Source organism: Solea solea, chromosome 1 (genome assembly GCF_958295425.1).
Source record: "Solea solea chromosome 1, fSolSol10.1, whole genome shotgun sequence".
Lineage (NCBI taxonomy): Eukaryota > Metazoa > Chordata > Actinopteri > Pleuronectiformes > Soleidae > Solea > Solea solea.
Window position 1 is genome coordinate 43,064,434 of NC_081134.1, and position 25,978 is coordinate 43,090,411.

Below are 25,978 nucleotides of genomic sequence, written 5' to 3' on the forward strand. Positions count from 1 at the left end.
TAAATAGAGCAGTTAAAAGACATCCAGTTGTGCATGTTATGCACCACTGTCTCATTCAGTGTAGAAATGTCATAATGACGGACTGACATGCATTGATTTGGAAGTATGACAAATGGAAAACAATAACAACACTATAAGAATCACAATACAAAGCTAATCAGCACCAAAATATAAAAATACAATCGAATCATGACATTTTCCCAGTCCAGTACCACTTCGATAAGTCTGAAATACATAAAACGTGGCTTGATGTGAAGTGTTGCGCAACCGAGTATAAATCACGTTTGTCTCCAAAACAGCTATTTATGATGTACATGTTTGCAGTCTGATTGCAGAGTGGAGGTTCTCTCGTGGGGTTGAAGGTCAGACCAAAGCTTTTCTGGATGGGTTCAATGAGGTGGTTCCACTGCAGTGGCTCCAGTACTTTGATGAAAAGGAGCTGGAGGTGAGCAGTACTGTAATTACCCCAGATATCTGTCAGTTTGCATAAAAACACATAGGAAGCTAAATTGGCAGCTGCTATAAATGTAAATAAACTAGGATATATTTTCAAGAAGAGTCTTGGTGTTTACATCCAAGGTCCAGAACAAACTGTAGTTGTGTTCTGTCCGGGTTTGATGTCACATCAGTTCACATTAATGTCTCGCTAACAGAGTGAGACATAGCACACCTCGTGATCTGTGTAAAACAGAGTGTGAAAGGAAAGACGGCTAATTATTAATATCAATAAATCAAAATGGGTCAAACTTTACCTCAGAAAAGGTCTGTCAAAATGAATATATCAACTGAGTGAAAGGTTTTGGGATGGCTGCAGTTATTTTGCAAAATTGTCGGAATTGTTTTGATATAACTTATAAAACAGCTGAATAAAGCAGAAATGTCATATTTTCATCACTTTATTTCCCACATATTTTTGTTGAACTTGCTTTTTTCCCCCCGTGATGTCCTCTGGCTGTGCTTCAGTTTGGTTCGGTTTATCTGAACGTAGAGCTCTAGAGCCACCAACTGTTAAATGTTAGAAACGCCTGAAAGTGCTTCAATTTTAGATGAGTTAGTTACAACACCCGACAGTAGGAGTTGTGTACTTTCCTCTCTGAGTGGTTCTGGCTCTGTTTGTGTTCCCTTTTTGCTGCTTATCATCTATGTGTGTGTGTGTGTTTGTGTGTGATCCAGGTGATGCTGTGTGGCATGCAGGAGGTAGACCTTCAGGACTGGCAGAGGAACACAGTGTATCGTCACTACACAAGGAACAGCAAACAGATCATCTGGTTCTGGCAGGTACAGACCTCCTCAACACACACACACAGTTAGTCTGTTTAGAACACTGTATAGCGCTCCGGATTGCACGTGACTCATTTTGGTCATCCTGGCTGGCGAAGCTCCTCCAGTGCCGGTTTCACGCTTTAGGGGTTCAAACTTCAGCGTCATGGCATCCTGATGCACAACTGGTGACGATCTGAGTTGCCTGCCACGATGAATTAACTTGGTACCTTATTGATTGTAATTCAAGTGGACATTCTGAACAAAACGTTGTCCCTGACCTTAACGTTAACCAGTAAATGCCGAACCTTAACCTAACCATGATTCAAATCTTAGCTGTAAACATAACCAGTTTCTCAGAAATGAGGTTTTTGTTTCCATGACGACCCAAAAAAGGACCTAAATAGGTAACAGATACACTCACTCACTCGCATACACACACTTTGTTTCCATATTCCAAAGCCATTTAGGTTAATCTATTTCCTAGTGTATCTCAGTGTTGACAGTTTGTCGAGGTCAGTGGTGGCATCTCGGTTTTGATGTTTGTCATCACTTCCTCCCCTGCAGCTGGTGAAAGAAGTCGACAACGAGGTGCGGCTGCGGCTCATGCAGTTTGTCACTGGAACCTGCAGACTTCCCCTGGGGGGCTTCGCTGAACTCATGGGTCAGTAACAAACACACCAGTTAACATGGGCTTTTGAGCATCTGAACACATTCTGTGAGAAATACATCAGTGGAAAACTACATCAAAGAGAAAAAGACCCAGATTTAATCTGGGCAGGTTTACTTCAGAGGTGAGGATTCAGACAATACTTCACAGATACATAAAGGCAAACTATATAGTCGTATGTAATATTTGTTTTAAACTCCCCTGCATTCAGTAGCTGCTGTCAGACTTCACCTCCTCCCTCTGAGAAGAAGTTTTTTGGCTGTTCTGGTCATTGTCCTGCGGCTTGATGAAATGCGTTTTGATGTTTCTGACTGAATGTGAGCCCGACTCCCGTATAACTTCAACTATAGCAAGAACATAACAAGATGCATATTTGTAGATGACGCATGGCTTTGACTCATGAGCTGCTCCCTGTTTACTCTCCTCTCTTCATCATGTTGATGGATAATTGATGATTTTTATTCCAGACCTCCTCCGGCTTCTACTTTGTGGTTTTCCTGCTGCTTTGGATCTTTTGGTCAATAATTTGACTTCCTGGTTATGAAAACCTGTCTTGATCCTAGAAAAGGAAACATATGCCCATCAATATCCTGAAGAGTGTTCTTGACTTGCTGTGCAGTCACCTTATACTGACAGTCTCTTTTACATCCTCACAGAGCTGATTCTTATGAATTCTGGACTTGGGGCACAGTTGCTGTAAACTGTCCTGAAGCTGCTCAAATTAAAGGTCCAGTGTGAGAAAGATTGAAGATAAAATCGTTAGATTTACTTTGTTTTCACCTGGTTGTGCACATTTTTTTCATAACCTCTGAATGAGCCTTTTATATTTACATCAGGAGCTGAGTCAGCTCTATGGAGGCCACAATGGACAAACTAAACATGTATTGAGTTTTGATGTTAACTGAAGGTTTCATAGGTTCAACAACAACACTCCTGGAGGTGAAGAGTGAAGAGTGAAGGCGGGGAAATTCAGCTGTAACATAACACTTTTTTTTTTGTAAAACCAGTATGTTTAAAATGTTGTGGCTGTAGAAGATGAGAATTGTTCAGTGAAATTACATATTGTACTCAAAGCTCCAGGGAGGAATTTCTGTCTTTGCGTAGTTACCAAAAGAAAGCAGGCGCCTCTGTGTGTATGTGAGGTGATCCTGTTCCACCCTCACCTCTCATGTACCCAGTCACAGTGAGTCTTTATTCTGTCAGACTGCTGAATATACAGGGTTTAGCAATAGAAACCACTTCTGAAATGTTGAGGTTTTCAGACAGACTTCAGCCCATTTGCAGCCGTCAAACTTTATTAGCACTGTATTGCTTTTCTCTGTGAGTCACGACATATGAATCACCTCTGAGAGAATTAAATATTGACCAAAAAATATGTAAAGATACACATACTGATGAAACCAGTTTTGATGTTAGTTGAAACATTATATGTTAGTTTTTAATCTTGTGGCTGATCAGTGTATATTTTTGTTCAGTCTTCTCAACCCTCGTACCCTTCGTTTGCTCTGCAGGAAGTAACGGGCCACAGAAGTTCTGCATTGAGAAGGTGGGGAAGGACACGTGGCTTCCTCGGAGCCACACATGGTGAGTTTTTCCCAGATTGTCGTCGATTATGGCAAAGAATGTGGATTTACACAAAAAAATAATAACGTAAATAAGGACTGATGGAGTTGGACACAGGTAGAAACAGCAAATGCTCCATTAGTTTTGTCAACATGTTCTCATCTCAGTCCCAAGGTGCATCACAGCAGACATTGTTATAGCTCCAGTGTGTAACTTCTGTCACCAAAACATTGCTCATGTCGCTCCCCCACGCCTCAGCTGAGCCTGCAGAGCTTCCTGAAAGGACAACTTCTCTTTCAACAAATAATACTTCACTCATGTTTTGGAGAACTGGGGATAATTCCTTAACCTAAAGATAGCCGCTGTCTCACTAGTTTAGCCGTTAAGACCCTGGTGTGCCACCGAAGTGCGCGTCACATATCGCGGACCCTGGTATACCCTGTAGTATCCCACTCCACCATCGGGTGGCAGTTTAAGTCTGGACACAGGGAATTGTATGCATTACTACCAAGGAAGAAGAGAACCAATGCTACAGCTGAAAGGCCCGTCGGGCAGAGGAGCCGGGGTGTCAGCCGGTTCGTTCATTGCCCGTCATGCTGTGCACGGACGTGTACCAGGGCCTTTAGAGATGGTGGAAAACCCATCACTCGTGTCACCTCAGACACAAAAACAAAACACAGCTGTACCACGAAACAGAGAGTGGTGTGAAGCTTAAAAATGACAAAAAAAGTTACACACTACTGCTTTAATGTCGGAAGCTGTTAATATGTAATCGGGACAAGGGGATCACCATTAATAACCAGTACTGGTGGTTTTCTTGTTTTTCTTGTCACTAATCTTTGTTCATCCATCTTGGTCTTTCTTTTTTTGTTTTTAGTTTTAACCGCCTGGACTTGCCTCCCTACAAAAGCTTTGATCAGCTGAAAGAGAAGCTGCTCTTTGCCATCGAGGAAACGGAAGGATTTGGCCAAGAATAGAGGGCGGAGCCTCTGTGTTTTACCCTCCCCCTGTCTCCCCATCGCAGTTTATCCATTCAAGTAAAAACAAACTCGGAAAAAAAACAAAACATATTGCACAAGAAAACCACCAATGTATATAAGCTATTTTCTCATTTTAAACCAAAATCTTAATTTTGCAGCATTGTTTCTGCTGCAGCTCTGATCCACAGCCATATATATATGTATGTATATGTATATATGTGCATATATATGTATATATGTGTGTATATATATATATATACATATATATGTGTATGTATATATGTATATATATGTATATATGTATATATATGTATATGTATATATATATATATATATATATGTATATATAGATATATGAAACCCCATCATGAAATATGCAACAATTTCAGCATTTGTTTGCTCGTCTGTTTAAAAACAGAGGTCATGAGTATTTTTGTTTTTTTTATTTCCTTCCCCACTGCTGACCGGCTTTTTAAAACAGACTGAAAGTGTTTTTGAGAGGATTTTATAGTAGAAGCATATTCTACTTTTAAAGCTCTAGTTCTATAGAGCTTTTAAATGGTAAGAGTAGGACTGGGGTCTGGTGCCTGAATTACTTTTGTCCTTTTTGGATCCATAGTGATTAAAAAAATGATTACACTTTTTTTTTTTGCGTGCTTGCATGGCTGCCTTGGAAGATGAGATGCCTACCATCACACACAGAGACATTTTAGCCTGGATCGCTCTAAATCGTCTCTTTATTTAGTTTTTTGTTGTTGTTTTTTAAACAAAAACCTTGATTGCCTAAAAGGCAGAGTGTTCAGGGTGGACAGATAAGAGGAGGACGAAGAAGAGAATAACCCTCAGCGATTATGGACACATGAAGCATTATTGGATTGTCCTGTTTGGATTAAGACACAAATCAAAAAGGAAAATGTACAAACTGAAGTTAAGTGTGACGACCGTGGAGTTAAAGCCTGAGACGCTGGACTAAAGATCCTCGCAACGATGAGACAAGTTGACACTAAACACATCAAGCTTTCTGAAAAATCGTCACCTCATCAAAACAAAATAAAATATAATCCAAAAAAACAAAACCCAGATTCTGTGGCTCCGTGGAATCTGCCAGTGTCTCCATTCTCGCTCGTTTGACAACATTTAAATCTTCAACAACACTTGTTCATATAGCCCGACAGACAGTTTAACCCCTTAACATAAAATGAAAAAATGCCTTTGAAAACCTGTGACACTGGGCCGTCTCGTCTCATCCCTTCATTCAGATGAATGTCCTGCTTTCACTACGTCTTTACATGTACTTAAGTGAGCTGTTGTCAGCTTCTCAGATTATAAACTAATCACTCCGAGCTTAATTGCAAAAAAGAAAAATATCATTATCATGGCAGTAAAGGCCCTTGAATGTCAGTGTTTGTGAAATCATGAAAACGACGCAAATGTGCCACAGATAAGATAATGTGTGTGTGTGTGTGTGTGTGTGCGTGCGCGTGTGGAGGCAAACCTGACGTCGCTCTGCGTCAGAGTTCATTGTGTGTTTTTCCGTTTCCGCACATCCTTCCTGTACGGACGCGCCCTTTGTTCCACAAAATGTCCACTTCCACTGTTTTTGTATGACGACTCATTCTTTCAGTCAGTGATTTGAATGTAGGACAGAAAAAAAAAAGAAAACTGCTTGAGCAGTGGCAGGTTGCTCTTTTTTTTTTTCTTTTTTTTTTTAATCCTCCAGCGGCACGCTGCGTTAGGCCTTTTTGTGGGAGGAGCTTGTGAGCCGTGAAGTCATCAGTCACGTGTGTAACGGCGAGGAGGGAACGACGGCGGGGACAAACATTTACTGTAGCAAGAGGAGCCGACTTTTAAGATAATTATGGAAAAAAAAACACACACACACACACACCGTAGCTTTGTGCTTCCTTTTGAACAGACGCCTCTAATCAAAGAAAATCAACTGTATGTGAATATTCATTGTATAAAGATGATGAAAAGTAAATAAATGACTTAAATATTATAATTAATTACACAGAGCCGCCGCTCCATTGATGGAAATCTGTGATGCCTTTGTTCTTATCAGAAATAGATGGGACGTTTCAGGCGGCCTTGGCCGCAGCCACGCGCCACCTGAGCCGGTGAACCTCCCTCACAGATCAGAGCTGATGGATGATGGCGTCACAGTGACGATAGAACAGCGGGTAACTTGTAACTGTGCCGGCTCCGGCTGAGGCCGCCTGAAACGCGTCCACACTGTAACATATCGCGTGTAGATACACACTGTAAACACCACCTACACTGTACAGAATGCCCCTTTACTGGAGAGGATGTGTATAGAAGATTCATTTTTAATCTGCTTTCACCCCATTTTAAATGAAGAGAGATGGATTTATGAGATACAAATAAATACCTGAATTAAACCCCCTCTATGTGCTGGCTTTGTCTTTCTTGTGTGATGGGATGAGTGAATAACTTTTATTATTGTTTGTGTCCGTCTGTCTGTTTGTGTTTCCGCACTTGCCAATGGTGAAGTCTGCCATCTCCGTTTGCCTTGTTTTATTTTTGTTTTTTTCCCCTGATCTGAAGGAACTATACGACACTGTGCTCTGGATCATCTTTATTTGTTCTGATTGCGTTTGGGTTAAAACAAATTTAATAAACAAATCAAATCATTTTTACAGCTGCTTCACATTTACAGCCACTGTCTGGATCAGATTCCACTGCTGTAGATTGTTATCTTTCGTCTTCTGCTGCAGCTGAAACTCAAAGAGAGTAAGAATGTGCTGTAATATTAGACAACGCGACCACAAAGCGGCGCTGTGGTAGTGTCATTTTGGAAAGGTGATCTGTTACCATGGGTTACAGCTAATTGATTGGGAAACAAACTCACTAATTGAATTTAAAAACACTAATATGAACAGCCAGCTTTTAGATTTTACATGTGTGTAAGATGTACTGGCATTGCATAAGAAATAAAAAAGCACCTCTCCAAGCAGCACCTTTGAATTTAAAAGTGCATAACTAGGCAAAATTAATAAAGTAATTCAATTATAAGAAGTGTCATGAATCACTGATGTAAAATAGAGCCATCACAACTCAACAAGAGACATTGGGCCCTTTTGTCTTGTTTATATTTACAAAAAAAAGTGACGTGACAGCCGTTGATCTGCAGTTGATTTGTTTGTTTGACTGTTTGTGTTCTTTGCAACTGAGAACTAGTGATGACTTGATACCTCTTTCCTGTTTGATTCAGGTTTTAAGTTATATCACATCTGTTTTGCCTTTTTCATCCTATCTGGAATTTTTGGACCTTTAAGTTCTCAACCTTAGACTATAGTCACTCTAAGGTATAGTACATCAAACACAGGGATGATCGATCAAGAGAAATTTAATACGATATTTAAAATGATGTTGAATTAACTGTTTTTATTTATGGCTAACAAACAATTAATAATTCAGCGTCCTCTAATTTGATAATTGATTGAAATGGTGTGTGTTTTTTTTTTTAATAATTAAAATCTAGTCTTGTGTCTTGCCCAAGGACGTGGACTAGCAAAGCTGGGAATTGAACCCATAGCATTCCAGTTGAAAGGCAACTTGCTCTTCCGCTAAGCCACTGTCACTCTGATTTATCAGCTTCTTAAATGTGAAGAGTTCTCAAATGTCTCGTTTGTGCACGTTAACAAAACATTTAAAACATCATTTTGAGATTTGGGGTACATTTTTTTTTCTCCTTATAATTTAAGAATGATTTATTTATTTATTTCCCCCCACAGTTGCTCAGTAAACTGTAATCATATATTTCAAAGAAGAGAGACCGACCACAAAAAACACTTGAATTGTTTAATAATAAACCTGCAGGCACAGTTCAGTTAAAGATGCACTTTTCTTTTGGTTTAGAGAAATACCTCGAGTATAAGGCAGATTTAACCCCTTAATGCACAAAATAATGGATTAATTTAGTGTAAAGAAAAACCAGTATAAACAGAACTTCCCAATTCACATTGAACTATCTACTTGTGCTTTAATTGTCAGTACACAAGGTCTAGTAACAGAACATTTCTTCATTAAAATATCTCAAGTTTATCCTAAAATATATATATTATACAGTGGTTTGATGTTTGGACGCTTGATCACTCACTGTTCTGCTTTATGTATTAATTCATTCTTCGAGTCTTGGACGGCGTCGCAAGCGTGAGTTCATCCCAGTTTCTTGAGGAGATCCACAGCTTCTTTATGCACCTGCACGGGAACGACATGTACAGTAAAGCAGCCGTTTATGTTCAGCATCAGCATCACACGTGTACCGATATCCCCAGGGGAGTTTCAACATCTTCCTCGTGTTTATGTGTTTAAACGCCGAGCACCGCACGCACCTCTTTGTCCTCCAGTGTGTGAGCGGGGTAATCTTTGGCCTTGGTTAACCACAGCGCTGCTCTCGGCTTGTCGTTCATGGACATGTAGGTCTTTCCCAGCATTAGCAGGTTCTTACTGTAGAAGTCGGGATCGACTAAGAAGAATCAAAGAGAGTTAATTGTGTCACAGTTCCACTCTTGGTTAATTGCCGTGGGAATAATACACAACTCCTTATATGGACATCCGGGGGGGGAGGTGTTTATAGGTCATACCTTCAGGCTTTTACAGAATGTGTTTTGTGAGTAACGATAATTATGCAAAAGTAACAAAATAGACCGTTTTTATTTTATTTTTGTTTGTTAAAAACGAGCCAACCAGACTTTGAACGGTGACATATTTCTAAGTTGCATTGAGAAGGTTTGTCTTAACAAACATTTACCTAAATATGAACTTCTTTTCATTCACAAACACAAGTAGAGAGAAAGACGAGCATATGTATATATATATATATATATAAATATAAACACACATAGTTTATTATATTTTTTGACTTTTTCTAAGACTCAGAGCCACAGAAAGCATCCCTTACTGCCTTAAACTTACTTCGCTGAGTTTACTAGTGTGCAGCGTTTTACCTGCTTCAGCTTTCAGGAAGAACTCCAACGCCTGAAAGAGACACAGAGATGAAGAGTGATATGAACGACTCCACAAACCTAAACAAAAACAGCGGCGGATTAAAACCAGTGAGTTTTGTCAGCTCTGTGACGAGTGAGAGGGGGGAACTCACCTCCTCGTACGTGGACACAGGCGGTGATGAGAACAGGGCGGCTGCGACCTTGCGCTGATACCATGGCAGCTCGGCAAAAGCAAAGCACCTGCAGAAGAAAGACGAGACAAGAATTGTCCTAGATGAGTGGTCACTGTAGCAAACATGCCACCATGAAAGCAGATTTAATTTATTTATTTGTTTGTTAATGGAGTGAAATACTTTATTTTAAACCCCTCTATAAGTGTGGCGCAACTAGAAAAAAATAATAATTATAAGTGACTGTTCTTGATCTTCATCTTGATGATGCTTCGAGATGAAGATGATTTGTTTTTTATAGTTACTCTTCATATGATTCTCTTTTCATTCTTCAAAGTAAAGTATAGTAAATCTTTTGCTGACCCTAATTGTTCTGAGGAGTCTGTACTGCTGCCAGAGTCACTTCCTTCAAACTCCATTAGAGTTAAGAAGAAACTCTGAGGAGGAAATTGCTTTACAGCCTCAAAGTCGTCCATCTATGTCAAATCTTACACTGACTTGGTAAAAAAAAAACAAACAGAAAAGAAGTCTCACCAGAAACCCAGGATGTGTAAGGAAGTGGCGTCTTTAGGATTGAGCTCGATGGCTTTCTGAGGAAAGGAAATATGTTTCAATTGAGGGTGTCATAATTATGATAGAACAAAAACAAAATGTAAGAGTGCTCTCACCTCTAGATGTTCCCTGATGACGTACGAGTTTCCGATCTTTACCTTGATCCCCTCGTAATCCCCGATGTCGCTGAGACAGATGGCGTACCACTGTGTTAGATAAAATAACAAAACAAGGTTAAAGTTCCTGTAAGGTGATAATATATCTAATGACGGATCATGGTCACTTTATGATTTAATACATTAACACGTGTCTTACATGTGTTCCCTTGAATCGTTCTGCTGAAGACTGACTTACTTTGTGTGCTGCGAAACACTTGTCATCTCTCTCCAGCGCCCTCGTCGCATATTCAAAGGCCTCGAACACCAGCTGCTTCTTCTGCTTGGCGTCCATGTCGGGCAGGAGGGAGAGGTCGCGCGACGCCCGGGCGAGCCTCCACAGGAACTCTGCATCATCACTGGACGGACACGAGTGCACACAGACAGACTGTGTGTGACCACGCAAGCGACCACAGGTGGGAAAAGAGTACAGAAATATTCTGCTCAAGTAAAAGTACTACGTCTAAAAATGTACTCGGAGTAAAAGTTACTTAGTTACTTTTTTAACAAGGTTGGGGTTCTTCCGAGGGGACACAAATCTCACATGAATTGTTTTTAATTAAAGGCAAATCTTTAAAATATGTAAACACATAATATATCAGTCAAAATGGGTCAAAGGTCACAACTGCTTTAACTTTCTCACTCACTATGGGACCTTAATCAATGCCAATTCACTTGTCCTCAACATTCACTGCCAAAGTTTCCGGTGCGTGAATTATTATTTTTTTAATTCATGTCAACATTTTTCTTGTGATTTAAAACGTAGTGACGTACAGTACTTCCAAAAAACGGTAACACATATTCACTATTAACTAGGTGCTCACTAACATGCATAAATAGCACACTAGCCCTTTATTAGTAATTATTAAACACGTATTAACACCTTATTCTACATAATCTTATTCTACCTCTATTACGACATGAATTAAGATTTTTCCTGATTAAGGTGTTAATACGTGCTTAATAATTACTAATAAAGGTCTGGTATGCTACTTATATGCATGTTAGTAAGCACCTAGTTAATGGTGAATATGTGTTCCCTAATCTAAAGTGTTACCCAAAAAACATAAAAGTATAATTACACATTTTAAAAAGTACAAGTACACAAAAAAACCTGCTCAATTGCAGTAACGTGAGTAAATATAATTCATTACTTTCCACCTCTGTAAATGACGTAGACTTTGTAAAGTCTCTTTGGCAATTAAAAGCTCCCGATATCGATTGTAAACGGTTACATTGACTTCCTGTAGTTTTAGTTGTTAGTCCTGAAGGATTCAACATGGCCTAAAATAAGAAAAGTAAGGTGTTTACATGTCAGCGTTGTGAGGAGACAACAGTAGAGCACTGCTGCAGCCCTCATTGCACAACCTATATAATTTGTCACTAAAAAGTCTTGGTAAGTTGCTTTAGAACATGTTATATTATATTATATAATATAATATTATATCTTTGGCTGACAGCTTATTGGAAACGGTCAGTCTGGCTTACTAAAAACCAGGAAGTGACTGTGCATGTAGACAATGTTGTAGTGTGTTGTCCAACTCTGTTAGTTCTGACGCACTGCATGTTTGAAATGTTTTACTTTGGTGCCCCCTGGTGGCTCAGAGTGACATCTCCTCACCTGTCCTTGTGCTGCAGCAGCAGCTGGTAGAGTTTCTCCGTCTCTGCGCAGCTGTACAGGTAATCAGCCTGCTCCAGAACGTCCTCTGCACATACACAAAGCCCAGAAAACAGTAGATAGTAGCAGTTTGACAGGTTATGTTTTTTTTTATTATTTGAAACAATATTATGTCACATACAATTTCACACAACTACCTTCCATTACCCTAAAATTAAATCTATTCAGTCAAAACCCCCATCATCTGTTCACTCGCTCAGACTTGACCACATCGGTGTGTTTTGGTTCTGGTATCAGCTTCCTAAACTCTGAATTTAATTCATACCAACAATGCCAACAGTTAGAGGAAGGCCCTTTTCTATTCCAACATGACTGTGTCCCAGTGCACAAAACAAGACATGGTTTGATGAGTTTGGTGTGGAAGAATTTGACTGGCCTGCTCAGAAACTCAACCCCATCGACCTCAATAATGCTCTACAGAAGAAATGAACACAAATTTCCATAGAAACACTTCAAAATGTTGAGGAAAGTCTTCCAGGAAGTGTGGAAGCTGTTATAGCTGCAAAAGCTCCACATTAAAGTACGGTACATGTATTTGAATATGTCATTACAGTCCCTGCTGGTGTAATGGTCAGGCGTCCGAATACTTTTGTCATATTAACCAGGCAATTTGTCTCTTCACTGGCTGTTCACTTTTAAAGTGATCACTTCATATAAAGAAGATACCGTCAGGAATCATAAAGCTAAAATTTGCATCCAGATTTGCAGCTTCCCGGTCAGCAGTTAAGGGGAAAACTAAGGGAAAGTACTTGTTTTTCTATGATTAAGCTTAAATGTTCTTCACACAAACTGAAAATTTAAATATTATTGTTCGATTAAAAAGATAAATCTCTAAATTTGCTGCATTTCTTTGCCATTTTCTAGCTCTGCCCGCAACACCCAAATGCACAGATGAACCAAAGCGAGACAACAAGACAACATTTGTTTTTGTTTTTTTTACGATAATGCTCAAATCCTAATTTCAATCTACCTTTTCCTGCAGCATGGAGCACGGCTGACCTCTGCACCCAGTGATAAGCTTCATACCCGAGGCAGGAGAGAGCCGGGATTCCCAGGAGGAACGCCGATCTTCCACCCTATGCATAGGAAAGCAGGAGACAGGTGTCAAGTTTTAGTGTTTCCTGGGTGTTAAATTATGATTGTGTGCCTGAGCTGAACCACAGTTAACCAAACAGAGAGGCTGTTACAGAAAATCTCTGAAACAAAGTCAAAAAATAAATAAATCCCTCACAAAAAAAAAACTGTTAAAAGAATGGGATGGAAGAAACACAAATAAGCAATCAATTAATACATAAATGAGAGATGCTTTTTAAAAGCTGTAGTTTCAAATCTCCTCAGGCAGTAACTAACAAGATGAGGACTCATTGACAGCATTTTAACAACCTGATGCCTTGGAATCATGATTTGGCTGAAGCACATACACAAACACTTTGTTACAACCATCAGGAAAAAACATAATAAATCACTCTTTGAAGATCATTAAAGGAAATCCATGATCCATGTCATAGAGCTGAGACAGAATTTGGCCACGGCGGAGTAAGGTTTAAAGGGATTTTAAGGCCTCATATTATCCAAGATCCAAGATGTTTATTTGCCATTTGTGCATGAACATGATAGTCCAGGCACAGAGGAATTCTTGTGCAAAACATCCCATGTCCCTAATTTGAAAGACAGCTTTATCCTCCACATGAGGGTCGCGGGGGGTGCTGTGCCAGTCTCAGCGGACATAGGGCGATAGGCGGGAACACCCTGGACAGTTTGCCAGTCCATCGCAGGGCCACATATAGAGACACACAACCATTGCATGTTTGCATGTTTTTGGACTGTGGGAGGAAGTCAGAGAACCCAGAGAAAACCCACACACACACGGGGAGAACATGCAAACTCCAGGCAGAAAGTCCATTGTTCCAACCGGGGCTCAAACCCATAAATTCTGAATAGAACTACTACAGCTACAGATAAAAATAAAACAGTTATTTTTAATTACTGTAATTTGCATAGCAATCATTACATTAAAATAATACATAATCATCCTCTGTAGAGGCATGGGCATGTAAAATAGATCATTATATGCTTTCATAACATTTATCTCCAGTCCACTTTCTTATAAGGAAATATCTCATGCACAATGAATTCCTACGTGTTTTTTTTTGCTTCTTTATGTGAAAATTAAAAAGTTGAACAATAAAATACATTAACAATAGTATATTATACAAGGTATTTGTATAATATATTTATATATAAACATATATATAATATATCAATAGATATAATAATTCACTTATCCACATAGCATCCTGAGGGCAACAAACTGTTGGATCTTTAACATGATCGTAACCATAAGATAAACCTTTGCTTAGAATATCGCGGTTATTAGAAATACCGATAAAAGACAGCATACTAATTATCAGAAAAACAATAACATTCCCGAAGTGAAAATGAATCGCATTGTTATTTACGGTCAGACTCTTCCTGGACGCGGTCCAATACAACCGGTGTATCCCCCGAACTGCGGTACGTGTCGCACCGGACACCGGCGGTCGAGTCCTGCTCACGAACCGGGCCAACAACCTAGTAGCCATCGATCCCAATGTCCAAAGTGTCAGGCAGGAGCCAGGTAATCCCTGAAGTTATCAAGTTACAGCAGAGACAAACAGGGAGCATTCAAGAGAATTACGCTGAAAACGTTGCAGAACGCATACACACAGTTTTTTCTCTGCTTTAAAATTGCTCATGTAGCGACATTCCACAGTTATATTGGTTTATTTATGTTTATTCTATGATGTAACTCCTGATAGGTTTAGCACAACCTCTCAAATGCGTCACGTGCCTGTGTGTGAGCAATTTATCAGCTAGTTTCTCTTGAATGTAGCCCCGGGGAAGCCTGCGCTTTCAGGATATTGAGTCGACGAGAAACTACCCACGCTCGCTGAAGTTCCGCATGAATATTACACACGCTGTTTCGCTGTTCAGTGTTAACAATTTAATGTACTTTGTTTAATTTGAGCTCAAACGCGAAAACATTAACAGGTTTCGCAATTTCTAAAGGAAGCGAGCGGCCCAGCCGAGAGCTTCGGGCCGGAGGAGGAGGATTTGTTGGGCTGTGACTCCGCTCTTCAGCTGTTCACGTCAGACAACACACTTCATATCAACAGCCGAAGGCGGACGGTTGAAGAATATACTTTACAAGTGAACAGGTAACAAATAGTGTGCGCTTGGCTAATGTATATAAATAACATGTTTCCGAGAGGCTGTTTTGGTTAGCGTTAGTTTCTTGTGTCAGTCGACCACACCCACTCAACCAACAACATGCGTGTTTTATTTCTTATTTGTTTTATTTCATTTTGGACAGGGAAATACACTAAAGTTTGCTTGAAGCCTCAACCCCAACAATGAAATGTTAAAACAATAATACAAAAAGATTCTAAGATTTCGAAGGCATTGTTTATAACGGTTCAAATTTGAACAGCGTTTTGCTAGGTTGAGAAAAAGCTAATTTGATTGACTCAATTCAATTCAGTTGCACAATAAGTGAGCAAGCGAACCCTACTACTACCCTGCTACTAAATTAATCCTGTTTTTTTCCGTTATGAACGTCATACCAGGATGAGAAGGCGCGGCTTAGTGAGATCAGGTGTAACTTACAGGTGTAACCTACCTGGCAGGTGATTCACGTCTCTCTGAAGTAGATCGTGAGGGCGACGATCTATCCCAGATTTATCTTAAAAATACATAAAAAGGAAAAAAAAAAATATCGATATTAGTTTTTGCAAACGAGCTCCTCACTTATCTATGCTCCACTGAAATCATCATATTTGCAGTTTAAACAGTTACCTCGCAGTTTGATGTAAAAAAAACAACCAAAAACGTTTGATGTGGATCTGGGTTCAGTCCAGTGACCAATCACACAACAGAAAACTGTAACACAACATAAGTTTTCCGTACATGATTTGTGATATTACCAATTAATATTCTTCTAGAGTGACATTTGAGTGACAGAAGTTGCTATAGGTTTTTCTGTATACAGTTACTGAAGAGATGTTGCCTGCATTAAAACCAGCTGAATGATAGTTTTGGTGTATTGATATGCAGCGAAAATCACACATACATGAGCCACTGATTTATACACATTACAGTTCTGATTTTTCCACATGTCCATTCCACCTCGGTTGTTTTTAAATGTGCGCTATGAATACATTTGAGTTGAGTTGAGTAACAAGTTAAACAATCCTGGTTTGAGTGATTATTACTGGTGTGTATTAAGCATGTGTTAAATACAAGTGTATACTTCATAAAAGTCAATAATGAAGTAAAGGAAGACTCGTTTTGAGTCAACATTTCTTACATGACAGAATGTGCTTGCTTCCTCCACAGTTTTGTCAGTTTTGTTGCTGGCCTGTTTTTCCTCGCACATTACAGTCTAAACTTGGCTAGATTTACAAGCTAGTTTAAAGAATTCCAGCCAAGCAAAATTTGCATATTTGCACATTATTTTTCTTAAAACAAGAAAATGTATCTTGCTGTGGACTGCTGTACATTTTTGTGGCCCCACTCTCAGCTTGGAGCTCCTGGCACTTGCCTGTTTTCTCTCCCCTGTGTATCGGTGCACTCTGGTTATGTGAATTAATTATGGTGCATCTTTTTCATTATGTCAGTGCAACACGCTGCCATGGCCTCAGGTGGAGCTACGGCACCAGGAGTCACCCACTTGGCCACTAAGGTGGAGTTGACCATATCCTGTGAAAACCTCATGGACATGGACGTCTTCTCCAAGTCTGACCCGCTCTGCGCCTTGTACCTCAACACGTCGGGCTCCCATTGGTATGAGGTCTGTATTAGGGCTGTTAGGAAAACATGATAGCTTGCGATTCACAATAATTGCAATGTTGTATTATTATTATTTTTATATGTTTTTTTCGAATCGTTAACTTACACAGGCATAGCCTTCTGTCTGTCAGAAACATTGCAGATAGGATACATCATTTTGAATAAAAAAATAATGAATTTGTTAAGATCAGAAAAATAAATCATGATGAAAGATGCAGATTCCCATTGTGGCACATTTAAAAATAAAAAAAAATCACAAGGACTGTGTGTTGGTGAGCTAGACAGGGTTACTCACATAAGTCACTCAAATGAAATATGAATGTTTTTCTTTATTTACAATCATATATACAGTATAACTATACAGTAATAAAAATTCACCACGATGGACTTATTTTAAGTGCTTTTAATCACAATGAGCGATAATATCATAATCTGTCTCATCACCAGAGATGATATAAAGTGATAAAAACAAATAGTTAAGTATATGTTGTTATTGTCTTTCTTTTGCTTTAGGGTCTCTGATAACATTAGTCCAGATAGGGGAGCTGAACAATTAATCATTTCAAATCAAAATGTATTTATTATCTTTGTATTATTTTTGTTATTTAAGAAAATTGAGAAGTTTAAGTAAAGTGTGCTAGTCTGTCATCATGTGAGAAAATGGTGAAAGAAAACAGAAATATCTACCTTTTTATTGTAAGTTCTTTGTCAAACTAACACGCAGATCTGCATGTGTCGCAGTCTTTGCGATGATGCAAAATCTTTGATTGTGCATACCTTTTTTTGTATTAGGTATGGTTTTAGGTGAGGTTTTGTACTGTGATGAAGAAAGGGTCTTCCATCTGTATCTGTGTTCTGATTTCACCTGTAAGCCTGTGACTGGAGCTGTTTGTTTTTGTGTCAGTACGGACGCACCGAGATGATCCTGAACTGCCTGAACCCAAAGTTCAATAAGAAATTTGTGCTGGACTACTATTTCGAGATGGTGCAGAAGCTGAAGTTTTCTGTGTACGACATTGACAATAACACCTATGACCTGAGCGATGATGATTTTCTGGGGGAGATTGAGTGCACCCTGGGCCAGGTGAGCTTCTGTTTTAAAAGAAAAAAGCTTTGCTCCTCCTCCTCCATGTGCTCCTTGACACAGACGGTGTTTTGTGTCCAGATTGTGTCCAACAAGCAGATGACTCGACCTCTGTTGCTGAAAAACAACAGGCCTGCAGGTCGTGGGACCATCACTGTGAGTGGATTTTCATTCTTTTCTTAACTACTATGCTACTTTGTTACATTATTGTTCCATATCCTTTTTGGTTGATCTGTTGAATAGACCTTATTTTTAATTTCCTGTTTTGGTGCGACACTCCCGATATTAGTTTTCTTCATGTATCTGTAAATGGAGTGACTTTGCTTTCTTTACAATATTGTGTAAAGAAATCACTCGTAACTGTCCACATTTGTGTAATATTATAGTGGGAGTGGAAGGACGACATGACAAAGTGGCCTCATATAATGCATGAAGATATTTTTTGTAGATGGTTGAATGGATGAACTAAGTTAAATATTGAATGAATGAAAATTGGCAATATGACCTGGTTTTAATGACACAAATATACAAACTGTTACTTGGGACACTAATAACACTTGATTTTAATTAGTTGTGGTTTTACATGCGGCTGCTGACATCGCCTTGGAAGTTTTACTCGCATGTCATCGCGTACACACGTCTCTGGTGCTGGAGTCAAATGAGTCAAATGAACAGACATTGGGACGCTTTAGTGGCTTTTTCAAATTTCAGGCTTTTAGCCACAGCACGTTTCCTTATTCCTTGGAGGCCCTTGCCTAAAGGACACATAAAAGGATTATTCTACGGCTGTAAAAAACCTATACAAACATAGTAAACCCTCCAAAACGTTACACACTGGACCTTAAAGAATAATGTTGTCAATGGAGTTTCAATCATCTTGACCAGTCCTCATTATTTGTGCTCATTAACTTTGCATCATACTGTAAACACTGTGTATAACATTCAGATAAGTTGCTTTGTCAGTGTAAAGCTGTCCAAACCTTAAAGAGGTTTTTAATGCTTTGTGTTTGTTCTAATAGATCTGTGCTGAGGAAATTACAGACAACAGAGTGGCAGAGCTCGAGGTGTCGGGACGCAAACTGGACAAAAAGGTACTGCAGGTCATCGCAGCTCTGATATTGCGGTTACTTATCATCTGTGCTAGCTCTTAATTTGCTCCATGTTTCCTGTAAGTACTGCACCTCATTAACGGGATATGCTTGTGCAGTATTTGTGGTGGTCCGACCCTTTCCTGGAGTTCTACAAGCAGACAGAGACTGGCTGGCAGCTGGCTCACAGGACAGAGGTGCACATATTTGCCAACAGCTCCTTCACTTACTTGCATTAAAACATGATGGACTTCATTGTTACCTGTTTGTGCAGGTTGTGTCCAACAACCTAAACCCAATATGGAGACCCTTCCGTATCTCACTGCGAGCTCTCTGTGGTGGAGATGTAGAGAAGCCTATAAAGGTAATTAATGTGTTTTTCTCCATTTGATTAAACTTTAATTTTAAACTGTGCTGCAGCTTATTAACCTGACCCTTAATTTGCCCCCTGAACAACTGCTAACTGCTCTCTGTGGATTTCTTTTCTTGGCTGGATTGACCATATTTCTCTAATAAACATACTAATAATTCATCTTTTAACTGCATTTTTTCCTCTCTTTGTGCTTGCGGCCTGGCTGGATTAGTGATTTGTGTGCATGCACAAACAATGACTTCGCCATTTGAAGGTGTGCATTTAATGCTATTTTCATTTTACTCTGCTCTGACATCCCATAAGGAAATGGAACGAAACGTAAACTTTTATTTTTTGTCGTTTTTTAAAAAGTTCTCCGCCAACAGGGCATCGTTTCAGAAAATATCTTTGTCCACACTACATGATCAAAACAAATCTAAACTGTACATATGCTGGGCCTGTATATGGCGCTGTAACGCTGCGACACAAAAACCATAGAAGACGGTGCATAAAGTATTGACAATGTATACAATCAAGGAAACAGAGACAGAATGAACCAAGCCAGGGGAAAGGAAGGAAATAAATGAAAGAAAACGAGTTCTCAAACGGACTAAATAATCTCAGGAGGATGACAACAATGACCCACAAAGATAGTGACAGTGCATGTCAGCATAAGACTGAGGTGGGACTATGACATTATGTGGATTTTTGTGTGGATGAAAATCCAATACGCTAAGAAATACGTTTTGTGGCATATTTGCCTAGACTCGTTTTCGTGTGGACAACCCCTATAAATGGCTGCCTTTATAAATCAAGACCCTTATTAGTTTAAGTTTATATAAAAGTTAGGGCTGTGGCTAATGATTATTTTCATAAGCGATTAACCGAGTAATCATTTGGTCCATAAAATGACCAAAAATGTTGATCAGTGTTTTTCAAACCTGGAAATTAGGATGCATTATACATTTCTAAATGTTACACACTGGACCTAGAAATAGTAATTGTGTCCTTTGTAATGTATGGGTTTAGCAGGTATTTGACAATAATACTGAAGACAAATTTAAAGTAGCTGTGGGATAAAGTATTACGACAGTATTTCATCATCCAGACTTGTGCAATATGATTATCTAGTACCAAATAACAACATTTAAATTTAGAAGATTTGGTGCTCTTAACAGATTTTCCCAGCATTATGACTGGGGTGAGTCATTTCATCAGGACTTCTTGCAGTAACAGTTATCACAGGAACAATGCTAATGTGAACAGAGGTTAATAGGCAGAAGATAGTGTGTCTGTGATCAGAGACTCTTGTCATTATGGTACAAGGTTATTTTCTGCAGTATAGAAAATATATGGATACAGGTCCTTTACTCACTCACTTTAACAATATTCCTTAGCATTTATTTATTTGCATGTATTACAATGGCAGTAATGTGTAAAAAAAATCAGTAACAGATGTTATAGAGCATTTTTTTGTTACTCTTCAGGTGGACTGTTACGACTTTCACGTCAATGGCTCGCACAACCTCATTGGGAGCTTGAAAACATCACTAGCAGAGATGCAACTCGGGACACACATTTCCCCGGTGAGACTTTGATATCTGTGTGTGTGTGTGTGTGTGTATGTATTGTTTGCTCACACTCAACCAATAGAGTATCTTGTTATTTATGTGACTCGTGTCCGTCCATGCAGGCCGAATTTGGGTGCACGAACCCGAAAAAGTTGAAGAAGAAAAACTACAAAAACTCTGGGGTCATTTGTGTCAAGCGATGCCAGGTAATAGGTTAGAAATTGCCAATCTGATCTCTGTGTCAGGGCCAGTAGGCAATGTGACCCTCTTAAATTGAAATGAATTTATTCACAGATTGTGAAAGAGTACACGTTTCTGGATTACATAATGGGCGGCTGCCAGATCAACTTCACTGTACGTGCTTCACTTTATTTTTTTTCAAAAAATATTGGATGTGAAAGGTAATGCAAAATATTGACCTCATGCTTAGATGTCATGGTTTCTTCTATTAGCATTTAATTCACTGAGGAATCCTGCATTATGATGCTTTCAGATTGTTATTTGGTTATTGTATGCATATGTCCTCTCTGGTCCAGATTGCCATTGACTTCACTGGCTCCAACGGGGATCCGACTTCTCCCCAGTCCCTCCACTACATCAACCCTGACGGCTACAACGAATACCTGGCAGCCATCTGGGCAGTGGGTAATGTCATCCAGGACTATGACAGGTAAACCGAAACTCTGCATTATCACACATTAACCGCTGTAAATCTCCCCATGATAAAATGATGCAAGAGGATGCAGAGACAAACAATATATAATGCTGAAGTGGAAATAGGAACTAGGACTTTGACTTCCTACTAAAACCAGAGAACGAGAACTATTTATATTAAAATAGAAGAACAGGAACTTTATTATTATTATTACGTCATTATTCCAGTATCTGTATTTATGTTCAATGTAAAAAAAAATCCATAAATTACACAAAAACATTTGTGTTATTGTAACAGTGACCATACATACATACAAAACACAACATAAAAACCCAGTGTTTTTGAACTATGTATATTTACACATACATTTTAAATGTTACACATACCTTTCACCATTTACAGCCACAGTATGTGTGTAGATTAGATTGTTTTCCTTATGTTGATTTAGTGTATTTTGCTCAGTTGGTGTTAATGATTTACCTAAACCTTTTATTTTTCCCTTTTCTCTGTAGCAACAAAATGTTTCCTGTCTTTGGTTTTGGAGCCAAAATCCCTCCCAATGGGCAGGTATGAAAACCTTAAAATTCAATGACATGATCAAGTATGTGAGGTCTTAAATTACAGGAAATAAATACAGTTTAATTTTTGTCTTAAAAAAAAAAAAAAAAAAAAAATATATAGTATTCGTCTGATATTTCCAGGATAACAGATTGTGTAACATCTTTGTCATTTACTGAGCTGGCAGGGTTATGTCGTTTTCGAACTGCTAAATTATTAATGTCCATCCTAAAATAAACAGTCAGGGTAACTTTTAGATTTTCTGACTTTGCCGGTGTAAACTATTGTGTACTTCACTCTAAAGCTTTTGTCTGTTTTAACAGGTTTCCCACGAGTTTCCCATCAATTTCAATCCAACAAATCCGTTCTGTGCAGGTAGATTTTGATCTGTCTTAAAACGGTGTTTGTTTGCAAACGGTTATTCCGTTAAGCTGCATTTTTGTGTGTATCGCAGGCATTGAGGGTGTGGTGCAGGCATACCAGATGTGTCTACCTCAGGTGAATCTCTGGGGTCCCACCAACTTTGCTCCGATCATCAACCATGTAGCCTACTTCGCCCGACAAGCCTGTCGACAGAACAAGGCCTCTGTGAGTAGCCAATCAACAAGGGTAGAAACACTTGCTGTCGAATCCATGGACACTCTTGCTAGAACAAGGCAATCGGAGATGGCAGACTTCACCCCATTCACGCAACAAGCCTCTTTGGGTCACCTGAGAGGCAGACTCCACTATTGTGTCTGTTGTACTTCACTGTTGTTGTTATGTGTGTGCTTGTGGATTCTATTAGGAAGAGAGCTCAGGACAGCATTGTAGGTGGCTGATAGTTGGTGTCTTAGTCCACCTCCTCTGTTGAGTGATAGTTTCTCCAGTCTAAAACACCTAGATGGATGTCTATCCATCTAGGTGGATCCTAGATGGATCCATCCCATCCCATCCATGAGGCTTCTATAACCAGTTTTCATCTGTAGAATTTGTCCACCAGGCGCCCTAAAGGCTGGTTTACGTCCTCAAAAAATATCCTTTGAAGCCTGGTTAGCTCAGTCGGTAGAGCATCAGACTTTTAATCTGAGGGTCCAAAGGGATCTGAAGTCCCTGTGCAGGCAGAGCTAGACTATAAGAATTTCTACTTCATGGAGATAGTACATAAGACCATCATGGAGTTCACTGTTTTCCAGATACTGCTGGGACTCATATTCACAAATATGTGTTGCAGTCATCTTGAAGACTGGTCAAACAAGCCTCTGGCGGCTTCTGTCGGTCATGTTGGCAAGTGTGGAAAAACACAAACAAACAGACCAAAAACAAATGTCATTTATACAAGCAGCGGCACAGATTGTTGTTAAAACTTATACTGATATCAACTTTAATTATGGTGCTTATGTGATATGAATGGTAATAATAATTATAGCCTTGAACTGGATCTGGATCAAATAATAAAGGAAAAAGGGAAAAAAATACATCTTTAAAAAAAAGAACTAGTTTCGAGAGCAAGACATATGTGAAAATGTAAGTAGTAGTTTTGCACCAGGCATAATACAGAGCCCCACATGTTTATGTCTGAGCCTGAACCAGAGGGGGTTTATAAGGGGGCTCAGCCCCTCATTTGTATTATGCTCCCTCGCTTTCAGCTTTATACATCTAGTAAAAATGAGGGAGTACAACTAAATATTGGCTAAGATACATGTAACTAAAGGCCTGCATGTGAAATACAGCAGACGAAATCAGGCGAGACAGATGGAAATTGTATTACTGATTTCAGTTTAGATCTTCGGTGGGTAAATCAGTTCATTTTATTTTGTGAAAAAAGTATCCATTGTGTTCACTAATACACATCTTTAATTTCAATTTTGAAATCTGATTTGTTGCCTTATTTAATCTCTATGGTTGGCTTGTTCTGAATTTTATATTGTTGGACCTCGCCTGGCCCTCGACTTGGACACTGTTTTTAATTTTGAGTTTGATACCCCTGGTATAAGCTGTATGATCATGGGTCAGACTCTCACTAATGTTCAAAGACGAAGTAGAAAGAAAACAATCCTTCAGTCCATATCTTTATTAAGGGGCCATTAAAAAGATCCATATTTGTTTCAGTAACCCACAACACACCAATAAAACTGAAAAATCAATGGACAGGTTAGTCAGTTGTTGGCTAAAATATCAGCTTTAGGAGCCAATTGAGGTTTTTTCTTTTGTCACTGTCTGATCATTTTTCCTTTGTCTGTCTGCAGCAATACTTCGTGCTGCTCATCATCACAGACGGCGTGATCACAGACATGGACCTGACACGTGCTGCGATTGTGGAGGCCTCTCGCCTGCCCATGTCCATCATCATTGTGGGTGTCGGCAAGGCCGATTTCAGTGCAATGGAGTTCCTGGACAGCGACGACACATTGCTGCGCTCGCCCAACGGTGACGTTGCCTCGAGAGACATCGTCCAGTTTGTGCCTTTTAGAAATTTTCAAGTAAGCTGCAACACTTACATTTGTTCTGTGTCCGAGTAGAGTTGTTGTTTATTGGTTTATAAATACAGTATAGTGTTATATATGTCAGTTAAACATTCATGTATTCCATTTTGTATTTGACACATGAGGTTAATGTTGATGCATGCAACATTTACACGACCTAACCTTCCTGTGATATTGTCATTACAGGCAAACAGTGTTGCCCTTGCCCAGAGCGTCCTGGCTGAGCTGCCTGATCAAGTGTCATCCTTCTTCAATTCCAATAAGCTGAAACCCCCTAATCAAGCCAATGTTTCTGGGCCATCCTAGAAAAGTGGGATAATATACCCACATACCTCACATTTACTACGTGCCTGCAACCACGCTGCACCTTCTCACTATATACACTGTATATAACGGTGCAAATCGGTGCAGAATTCTTCTTCACAGATTGTGCTATCACACAAGGGAAAAATTGTGTTTGAAGTAATCTCAAATCCCTGACTGGGATAAGTATGCTTTGAAATTTGATTTAAAGTTCTTAAAAGAGGAATTCCTGTGACATGTTGCCTTGTATTGCATGAAGTCAGTCACACTATCACACTATTGTCTGTGCACTAACATCCCTTGACATGGAATGACCATTGATGAAATGGTTTACTTTGCCAAATGTTCTAATCTATAAAAGTAAAACACTGTGTTCATTGAGTGTGTGGTGTATATGCTGTGTATCCAGACAGGACTGTATACTTGCAGGGAAAATGTATACTTTCAAACTTTGTTCTGGTTAACCTGTATGTGAAAATAACTTATAATTTACATTTAAACCACGTGCTTTGTGAAGATACTGACGCATTTTTACTAATATGGCCTCATCACCTTATATATAAGTATATTTCATGTAAACCTTTAACCTACTCGTTTACAGACATTGTTGTCTTGTGCTGTATTATGTTTTGTTTTTCTTTTAATTTTGTAATGTCATGTTTGAAATTAATAAATTCATTAATTCATAACAACACAAGTTGTTTTGCTTTTCCACCAGTGATTTAGCTCACCTTTGTACAGTTTGTAGCATTAAACCTTGATTTGTCTTGTGTTTCTGACGTCGGATGTGTGGGTCAGACATCGACATCTGCCACAGCAATGTAAATGCTACAACATGCTATTATTATTCCTCAAAAAAAGATATTGGACACTCTGTTGTTACGCATTGTATGTGTTTTTTTCATTTTGATACACAATGCAAATTTTGTTTACAAAATTAAAATGAAGATAATTGGGTAACATGTTGCACTTCAGTTAATTACCTGAGCCTACAAGATGATTGGGGAAACTGACTCCATTATTTTAATTTCAAAGCTGTTTTGAGTGCTTTGTGAGAATGCATCCACACCATGTTCA

General features: G+C 39.1%; 3 protein-coding genes across 5 annotated transcripts in view; 2 read left to right on the forward strand and 1 right to left on the reverse strand.

The window, feature by feature from the left end:
- Positions 1-4,706, forward strand: part of LOC131462444 (NEDD4-like E3 ubiquitin-protein ligase WWP1) — a 28,498-nt gene extending 23,792 nt beyond the window's left edge. For both annotated transcript variants that reach the window (XM_058633687.1, XM_058633693.1), the window contains exons 21-25: positions 325-445; positions 1,174-1,278; positions 1,828-1,924; positions 3,442-3,514; positions 4,371-4,706. In XM_058633687.1, the coding sequence (XP_058489670.1) occupies positions 325-445; positions 1,174-1,278; positions 1,828-1,924; positions 3,442-3,514; positions 4,371-4,470 (496 nt within the window). In that variant the 3' untranslated portion in view covers positions 4,471-4,706. The remainder of the gene's footprint in view (positions 1-324; positions 446-1,173; positions 1,279-1,827; positions 1,925-3,441; positions 3,515-4,370) is intronic.
- Positions 4,707-8,281: 3,575 nt separating this feature from the next.
- rmdn1 (regulator of microtubule dynamics 1) lies at positions 8,282-14,820 on the reverse strand. Its single transcript, XM_058622415.1, has 10 exons — positions 14,458-14,820; positions 12,969-13,074; positions 11,942-12,026; positions 10,520-10,679; positions 10,282-10,371; positions 10,148-10,203; positions 9,596-9,683; positions 9,444-9,474; positions 8,829-8,962; positions 8,282-8,694 (listed from the first exon to the last, which is right to left on the reverse strand). Exons 1-10 carry the CDS (start codon positions 14,578-14,580, stop codon positions 8,653-8,655), a joined length of 915 nt encoding a protein of 304 aa, XP_058478398.1. The 5' UTR covers positions 14,581-14,820; the 3' UTR covers positions 8,282-8,652.
- Positions 14,821-14,874: 54 nt separating this feature from the next.
- On the forward strand, positions 14,875-25,763 carry LOC131452430 (copine-3-like). 2 transcript variants are annotated; one of them, XM_058622393.1, is made up of 16 exons: positions 14,875-15,195; positions 16,654-16,826; positions 17,730-17,909; positions 17,991-18,065; positions 18,929-19,000; positions 19,117-19,194; positions 19,272-19,361; positions 20,837-20,935; positions 21,043-21,126; positions 21,215-21,274; positions 21,457-21,590; positions 22,088-22,142; positions 22,457-22,508; positions 22,588-22,721; positions 24,362-24,595; positions 24,785-25,763. In XM_058622393.1, the coding sequence occupies exons 2-16, from the start codon at positions 16,668-16,670 to the stop codon at positions 24,902-24,904; spliced, it is 1,626 nt and encodes a 541-aa protein (XP_058478376.1). In that variant the 5' UTR covers positions 14,875-15,195; positions 16,654-16,667; the 3' UTR covers positions 24,905-25,763. The 2 variants fall into 2 exon arrangements, with proteins under 2 accessions (XP_058478376.1, XP_058478385.1); XM_058622402.1 differs by lacking the exon at positions 14,875-15,195 and having other exon boundaries at positions 16,683-16,819.
- Positions 25,764-25,978: the final 215 nt, after the last annotated feature.

What these genes read in the sequence shown, in the direction of transcription:
- LOC131452430 (XM_058622393.1), top strand. Translation starts at nt 16,668, where the DNA reads ATGGCCTCAGGTGGAGCTACGGCACCAGGAGTCACCCACTTGGCCACT. An exon ending in CGGGCTCCCATTGGTATGAG is followed by an intron (nt 16,827 to 17,729) that starts GTCTGTATTAGG and finishes TTTTTGTGTCAG; the next exon opens with TACGGACGCACCGAGATGAT. An exon ending in GCTGCCAGATCAACTTCACT is followed by an intron (nt 21,275 to 21,456) that starts GTACGTGCTTCA and finishes TCTCTGGTCCAG; the next exon opens with ATTGCCATTGACTTCACTGG.
- rmdn1 (XM_058622415.1), bottom strand. Translation starts at nt 14,580, where the DNA reads ATGGCTACTAGGTTGTTGGCCCGGTTCGTGAGCAGGACTCGACCGCCG. An exon ending in GCTCCATGCTGCAGGAAAAG is followed by an intron (nt 12,027 to 12,968) that starts GTAGATTGAAAT and finishes GTGTATGTGCAG; the next exon opens with AGGACGTTCTGGAGCAGGCT. An exon ending in CTTCCTGAAAGCTGAAGCAG is followed by an intron (nt 8,963 to 9,443) that starts GTAAAACGCTGC and finishes GATTCTTCTTAG; the next exon opens with TCGATCCCGACTTCTACAGT.